Raw genomic sequence first — 8490 nt, forward strand, 5'->3', positions numbered from 1 at the left:
AGTGTCGTGAACTTGTCAAAAAAAAAGCAGAAACAATAACAGTAACAACTGGTCTGGTCAGTCTGGAATGCGTGCAGCATTTTTTGGCGTTGCGTGCCGGTAGAAGTCATACCATGAAGGTGTACACGTCCATTGTGGCCTCAAGCATCACTTTCAGCCTCTGCATGTGGTCTTTTCCTGTGTCTGTGGACGGCAAGCCGACACACTGCAGGAAGCGGGAGGTCGCGTCCGCCTCCTTGGGATATTTAACAGAAAGGACATTTTGGTTACAACATTTAACAGCTTTATGCCGTTCCCTGCAAAATCTATTGAATTTTGACTTTTTTTTCACATTACAACAACAAATCACCCATGCTATTTGCAATTGATATCAGAAAAAGTATGTGAAAATGAGTCAATGTTTTTTTTTTTTTAAAAAACCTCTACAAATTAAAATTTAAATGGTTATAAAACCATTTACGAATCAAAATGATTGATTCGATTTGTGATATTTCTTAAATATTTCTCAGAATATATGAGAACCACAAGAACCATAAATGTCAGGAAAAACATGTAAAATATTAAATATAAGTAGTAGAATAAATGCATTTTCCTCTTAATCATGTTCAAGTAGCGTTCACCGTGATTCTTGTTTTTTTTGGGTGTACAGTCTTAGGGGAGCCAGGAGATTCTCCAGCAGTCGATTTACAGATGTTCCCAGCAGAACTGTTATTCTAGGAGATTATGTTTGTGTTCTTGATTTGTCAAATCATCCACAAGTTTTTTCCAGAACAGGTTTGTCTTGCTCATGCAACAAAGAGGAAGTGAACACTGGAAACTCAGAGTTCACCTTGTCAGAGTTCACTACTAAGCCAGTAATCCTGGTTTTAAAAAAAAAGGTTTATCAAGTTCAACGAGTGACGATCCTGTCACTTTGAAAAAATCTTGTTGGTATGTGATTGGGGCAGTTTGGCAACTGCTTACGACATCCTCACATGAGTTTGAACTTCAAAAATGGACTCCTTACCAAACACAGACACACATATATTTATTTTTATTAGAGTTTGAGTGCACTTTATGCATCTTCCTCACCTTATCATTAATTACAGTGCGGTAAAAAATCTTTTGCCCATTTCTTCTGGCTTTGCTCTCGTCACAGTTAAATGTTTCAGGTGATCAAACTGGTTTCAACTGGTTTAAATAACGTAAATAATTGGAAAAGGCTGTTTTAGAAATGGTTTTGTAACCCTTTCCAGTCTGATATAAAGAGATGACATTGTTTTTCCATCTCCTCTTGAATTTGTGTGGAGTATGATGAGTTTATTTTTAAATGTAAGCTATTTAAATTTAAATAGCTTACTATATGTGGTAGGACAGGTGCAAGTTCAGCTTTATTTTTAATGTGGACGATGACGGTTAACTCGTTAGTTACCAAGACGAAGGGGTCTTTTTTTGTGGAGCAAGGTTGGCCGGATTTCTTTTTCTCTTAAGTGAAATCATCATTGGAAGACAGCTTTTTGTGTACCTTAGGTTATCTTTGTCCGATCTTAAACTTTTATTCTCCAGAAGAAATTGGGGATAAAATAAGCTTTAGGTTCACAAATATTTATGAGCTGCAAGAAAACAAACAGCTCTGACTCATAAATCCTGAGAGAACAATGATGGAACATTGAACTGAACTGAAGTAACTTTAAGTTTTGATTAGATACCTAAATAACATTTAATTATTAGTAAACACTAAAAGACATATATCTCCTGAAATAACTAATTAAACACCCATACTAAAGATGAAGAGATTTGGTGGCTGCCATAAAAACAGATTTCACTTTTTATTCTGAAAAACCACACAAGTGAAGAACTCATTGGTTTCTGACTCACCTGACCGCAGCTTTCTGGCCCACATGTTGTAGTCCTGCAAGTTAAATAGATGGATAAGAACATTTAGAGTTGAAATATGTCACAGCTCATCCCACTTAGAACAGACTGATATAGTTGCAAATCTAAAAGAACATTTAATGCTCCTCTAGCTAGAGATTTTTTATGTGCTTTCAAGATAAGAAATTAGACTTACCCTTGTGCCCTTGAATTTCCTGATAGAATGAAATAGAGTTTTTTGGTTAGATTTTATACGCAAGATAATGTTCACAGATTCGATTTTGTCAAAGAACTATTTAATAAAAATAAAACTTCTTATAATAAAGGATTTTTGGTTAATTGTGTTGCTAGGTTATTCTGACAAATCTCTCACAGACACATGATTTTGCCCAACGAAAGGCAAAGTGAAAACCATTGGTATGAAAACTCAAACTTATGTATTATAATGTTATTGATATGAATCAGCTATGTTGTGATCATCCAGTGAGAAACGACGCCACGCTATTAAAAATGTACGCTGGTGGACAAAGTTGTTGGCACGCCCTTTTTAATGACCAGAAAACACACAAGGGCCACTGAAGTAACTTGAAACTGACAAGCGACAATAAAAATAATTTACTGGAGATTGGCCAATGAAAATAAGACATTGCTTTTCTAAAGTGGTACAGCTGAACTAAAGAAGAAGACCTGGGCAAAAATGATGATTCCTCTAAAAAAGAAACAGAAGATAATTTGACCCAAGGGACATGTGAAACTAAGGTGTGTCCTCTAATTAGCACAGCAGGTGTCTTAAAGCTTCTAATTAGTCAGTCTGTGTATCCAAAGGGTGATAAGTAATCACTGTGCTGTTTGGTGACATGGTGTGTACCACACTCAAGCAAAGGAGAGAGTTCTCCCAAGAGATTAGAAAGAAACTGATAGACAATCACATTGAAGGTAAAGGCTATAAGAGCGTCTCCAAGCAGCTTCATGCTCCTTTGACTACAGTTGTACATATTATCCAGAAGTTTAAAGTCCATAGGCCTGCTGATGGTGTTGTTGGCTACAGTCAAATTGATTTTAAAGGTGAACGCCATCCATTGATTGTTTGAGCCAATGTGGACTTCAAGAGAGACAATAAAGGAAGACACCACTTTCGAAGAAAGTCGTAAGAGAAAGCACGACTGGAAATGGATGATGACGAGCTACAAAGCTTCTGAGAGATTATCCTTTGCACGGATGAGACAAAACTGGAACATTTTGGCAACCGTCACCGGCTTGACGGTCAGAAATGCAAAAATGAAGCATACCAAGAGAAGAAGACTGTCCCTACTTTGGTGGTAGCCTGGTCAGACCAGGCCCTTACTCTGCGCGATTTGCTTCATCCAAAGTTTCTGGACTCTTTGCTACAGAAAAACGATTGCTTCCTGAAGGCATGGTGGACTCTGCTGAAGTTTTAAAACTTACCCAATCGATAACGTTCGCCCGTGACGTTTGTAATGCCCAGATTCAACAGCAAGAAGCTTACCAGAATTTGACTGTGCTGTCAAGAGAGACGTGCTGAGCCAAACTGTCAATGTTAATTCAGTATTTGACAGCGTGGTCAACACAAACTGAACAGCTTTGTTCACTTCCTCCACTGCCGTTGCTACAAGCACAGGCAGACTACAATTCTAAAAGAGCTCAGAACATCAACGTCATCGTTCACAACTTCACCTTCTGTTCACTGATGGGTCCAGTTGAAATTGTACCAGAGGGAATCCTTGTAAACAGGAGAAAGCCCATACTGTGCTGTAAGTGATATTTGAATCGAGCGGACTAGCGCAGGAAGGCAATGGCCAGGCTAGCTTTGAGGCTGCTTTTGAGCCTCAAAGCTCAAAAGCAGCACAATGGGACCTTTGAAATCTCAAGACTATCAAGGAATTGTGGAGAGAAATGTGCTGCCTAAAGCTTGGTCTTAGTCGCAGGTCATGGGTCTTCCAACAGGACAATGACCCAAAACACACCGGTAGAAAAAGCCAAGAAAGACTAAGAGCAAAACTTTGGACTATTCTGAACCTGCTTCTGTGAACCCTGATCTAAATCCGTCTGGAGAAGGCACACTTCAATCTGAGACAGCAGATTGACATCAAGGAGACGACCAAATGACCTGCGGATAGGCGCAGAAGAAAAAAAGATTGTAGAGCCAAGAAAAACATTTTAGGAGCAGATTTAAAAAAAAAAAAACAACATAAAAAAACAGTGTCATCTCTACATCAGATATGTTCTGTGTACAAACACATGGACTCACTTCCTGTTACGGCCACATATTTCAGGACACTGTACTCAGAGCAGAAAGACACGCAGAACAAGGTGAAACGTAATCAAAAGTTTGATTTTTGAGAAAAAACTTTTTAAAATTTCTATTTCATTTCATTTCTCTAATGTTCTGCCACAGGTCTTTGCCTGACACTTCTTAAAGGTATGACTTTCAGATACGGTTTACTGTGGGTTAGGTTTTTTTAAGCCTGACACTTCTTTATTTAACCTTCATTCACTCCCTTTCATCTAGTTTTGATTTCCCCCTTTTTTTTTAGCAGATTCAACAAAATCCTCTAGTTGTTGGTCAGAGACAACAGCTAAAGGACGGGTGAACCAAGAAGCAGCCGAACTCAAATAAAACATGCAACCCTCCCACGGTCTTAAGAAATGGGACCAAATGAGCTTTTTACCCTTTTTACCCAGCGAGTTGGTACTGACCCCGCGAGCGCTTCTACAAGATTTGTGTCTTGTGTGGTTTCAGGAACTGGAGTTACGACCTTAGCAAAGACTGACGAGCCATTTCATCGGAACCATCTTGGATCGAAATATTTGCGCAACACTGTATCTTTTACTAATGGGGGAATTTATTTTTACAAAAACAACATACTGTGTTAGAATGAGTCATTTGTTTGTTTTGAGTTTTAAATAGAATGTGAAGAACAAATCATGGCAGATTTTTTTATTTTTATGTCTGTAAAGTTTGATTGACTGTGTTTTGCTTGAAGACAAACAACCTGCTCTTACCAGTGGTGGCTCCAACGAGGTAAACCAGCAGGAATAGGTAGCGTGATTTCATAATGTGACCAGTATCATGGGATCAGAGAGCTTTGTGTTGAAAATCACTAGAGAGAGAACAAGAGACAAGATGACAATGAGTCACTATTCTCTGAAAAGCAATTGTTGATTTTACAGGGTTAGAAACCGGCCTTTGGCTATTAAAACATGCACTATTTACTTTTTTTACTAAACTCAACACATCACAGCACAGTGACAGAGGTGGAACACCTCAAAGTCATTTTATCAAGCTATTTCAAAGCCTGATAAATGACAGCCGTCCTGAAGGCTTTGTCCATCCATTGTCGTTGTCCTTTCACCTTAATACCTGCGTTTTTCTTTTGAGCAGGAGCTGGGGAGTGGCAATCAGATATTTTACAGTCAATGTGGCATAAAGAGGCCTTTAGCGCCACAACAAACACATTCAGAGACAATAATAGATCTGTGGAAAGAATGCTGAAACTTTACACCGTTCAGCTCTCTGACAATGGGTGTTGGGACATCTAGTAAATCTTTGTAAAAATGTTTCGCGTTTATTGTCTCTCTTGGTTCTCTGTCTGTCAGAAAAAGATCAAAACTATCTGAGTTATTTTGAAGGCAAGCAGTGGAGGTGTGGGGCGAACACAGAATAAAATTTGAATTATTATTTAATTTTCTGGTTTTATGGAATGATTATCCCGTGGGCACTAAAGTCTTGAGCTTGAACAACAAGGTTTTCCACCAAAATTGTGTTTAATATGTTTTTGGACTGTTCTATATATTAAATATTGACTAATAACCCCAAACATACCTTCTTTTTTTTTTTTACATGGAACTGAAACATTTTTGTTGTTCGTATTATTTGTTTTTAACTTTGTGCATATCCTCAACGTACGGCCGCAAATAAATGATAAATAAAAAATAGCTACTGGCCTAAGTTTCACCATATCTACATTTAAACAACTCTTAAGGAGTTTAAAACAGCTGGAACAAAATAAGGCTGCATAAGAAGGGTTTTTGTTTTCATCCAACATCTTGTTCAGTCATTAAATCTGGGACGGAAGCGCCCAACAGCCATAAATAAGCCTTGATTTTCAGCAGTAAAACAAACTCTGATGTTTCTGTCAAAGCAATTACACTTCAGTTTTGCTAACACCGGTCTCTGTGTTTTCTTCACTTTGGAGAAAGGAAAGAAAGAAAGCTGAGGTTTTAATTACTACCAGGTGTTTAGGTTATAACTTGTAGACACAAACCCCAAAATTATTACTTTGATAGAAGAATTTACTGCCTCTTTTGCAGAGTTTTTACTCTACTACAGTAAAATTTAAGGTATAAGCTGTCGACTATTTTCAACTCAAAAGACAAGCTTAAAAAAAATAATCCACTTAGAAATATCTTCCTTATGCAAAACCACATCAAAAATGAGTAGTACTTCCACACCATGGTCTTTTTTTCCTGGAGTAAATTTCTTCCCTCGTAATTTGTTTTTACCCCCAGAAAATACATGATGTTGATGAATTAGAACCGTTTAAAAAACTGCAGCAAAATATACCAAACAAAAAGTCAAAATTATTGCTCAGATCTCTTTTAGGACTTCCAAAGATCGCCCTTTCAGATCTTTCTCCATGTTTCAACCCTTTCCGAGGGCACAGAACTTAGCTTTAAACATCACAATGTCTACATCAAGAGATATGAAAAAGAATGAGGTGGTAGATAACAATTATGCTAACATGTGATCAATAATTTATTAATTGTGCTAATGTCGAATATTTTCTTTTTTTTAAGCCCCTTTAAATAGGTATCAGTTTGAACCACTCACTAACACTACACTGATTGTGTATTTAATTTACAATTAACATCAATCTGACATAAATGGGAGATTATGTTCACAGTTTACCAGCGTCCATTAATAGGCTTACATAATGACACCAATTAAAATAGTTTGTGAGTGCAGTCGCACAAACATGTCTCAGTCTCTCTGAAGAGGAATCACTGGGTGGCGATACCACAAATCTTGAACTTTAAGGCTAATTTTCTTTACGTGTGGGTTTGTTTGGTTTTTGTGACTTTCTCTAATTTTCTCTAATTGTCAAAGCGATTACACTGTAATAACCCTGCTTTCTCTAATTGTCTAATAGACAATTAATGTAGCAGTTCTGAAAACGAAAAGGCTCGTCTTGTGTTGAGCCCGTGAGGATAAATGACAGGCAGGTTTAAATCTGGGTGTTTGCTCAGGATCGCTCCGTGAAACATTTGTAAATGCAGAAGAGAAAGGGCAAACATCACTCGGGTTATTTAAAAGAGAAATTCCCCCAAGTTCAAAGGTCAAGTTTGAAAGGTGAAAAAAAATCTGCTACTTTAAACAATAATATAGATTTTTTTTTTTTTTTTTTTTTTTTTTTTTACAAAAAACTAAATTCTCTGTAAAGACAAACATATTAATTAAAAGTTATGAGAAACTTTCAAATGTGTAGAAAAGAAATAAAATGAATTATGATGTTAAAAAGAACAACATGAGAGTTCGGATTGACAACTAATGAGTCATACAGCAATAAATAATACTGATGTAATTATCCTTACAAAGTTCCCATTACAAATAGACATGTATATAAATAGAACTTTTGGAAAAACTGCCATTGATGTTGAAAGGCGCTAACAGAGCCGGTTAATTCACGGCGTTATTTGCATTTATATACGAGAAGCAAGCAATGAAGGATCAGATTGTCGCTGCTTTTGTAATTCCCTTTTTTTCCCCCTCTTCATGAGCTTTTAATCTTTCACTTCATAACCGGTCCGGATGGTGTGAACCACGCATGAATCAGCATTTCTCTTGTTTCTTTTTTGGAAAGATGGATCACATTTAAAAGACGCTCAACTGCATGTTGTGGACCCTAAAGGTTTACAATTCATTGATCTCTCCTTTAAGAAAATGTCTGGCAGAGAAATAAAGTATAACAAGAAGTCCCTGAAATCAGAGTGAAATCTTTTACCTTGTTTGTATGTGGAGTCCTCCGGGTGCTGTGGAGCGTCTCTCTCTCTCTCTCTCCCTCCTGATACCTGAGACTGCTGTGTTAATTGCGCAGGGTGTGTTGCCTTGTGACGATGTCACAGGTGAGGAAGGTGGCTGCCTCGGCCGTGGCTCAAGGGGGAAGAGCCAAACTAGGATTCAAGGTAGAGTGACGATGCAGTCACAGCTGGCGTTTCAGCAAATCAGTGCTACTGAGAAAGTGAGCAAAAAAAAAAGAGAGGAGATTCATGTTTCATGTTTTCTTCAGCAGAATTTTATACTGTTTTATTTACTTGAGCTTTGTTTAAAGTAAAACTAAAACTTAATTCCATGTGTAAACTCAAAGATGAACAAATTTCACGTGGATTTATTCTGAATGCTGAACAGTAATCTGTCACCACCCCCACTGCAGTTCCAAGAAACACCAAAATAAGGGTGAACTGGTCTGACGTTGATCACAGGTGACCGTGATGGATAATGCCTTTATCGAGCTATGTGCCTTTCTTTTTTCAAACAAGTCTGTGTTGTTCTTTCATCGAAAGGTAAATATATCACGGAAAAATGCAGGCATGCTCTGTTAGGGCTGCAAGGAAATG

General features: G+C 37.5%; 1 protein-coding gene across 21 annotated transcripts in view; it reads right to left on the bottom strand.

Moving 5' to 3' along the window:
• mslnb (mesothelin b) overlaps positions 1-7976 on the bottom strand; it is an 89466-nt gene extending 81490 nt beyond the window's left edge. For 20 of the 21 annotated variants that reach the window (XM_032562333.1, XM_032562338.1, XM_032562339.1 and 17 more), the window contains exons 1-5: positions 7878-7975; positions 4879-4976; positions 2051-2069; positions 1858-1891; positions 113-235 (exon numbers count right to left, since the gene is read on the bottom strand). In XM_032562333.1, the coding sequence (XP_032418224.1) occupies positions 113-235; positions 1858-1891; positions 2051-2069; positions 4879-4930 (228 nt within the window). In that variant the 5' untranslated portion in view covers positions 4931-4976; positions 7878-7975. Of the gene's footprint in view, positions 1-112; positions 236-1857; positions 1892-2050; positions 2070-4878; positions 4977-7877 lie in introns of all 21 variants that reach the window. The other variant, XM_032562342.1, reaches the window with a different exon arrangement.
• Between the last annotated feature and the right edge of the window lie 514 nt (positions 7977-8490).

This window comes from Xiphophorus hellerii, chromosome 5, assembly GCF_003331165.1.
Source record: "Xiphophorus hellerii strain 12219 chromosome 5, Xiphophorus_hellerii-4.1, whole genome shotgun sequence".
NCBI classification, from domain to species: Eukaryota; Metazoa; Chordata; class Actinopteri; order Cyprinodontiformes; family Poeciliidae; genus Xiphophorus; species Xiphophorus hellerii.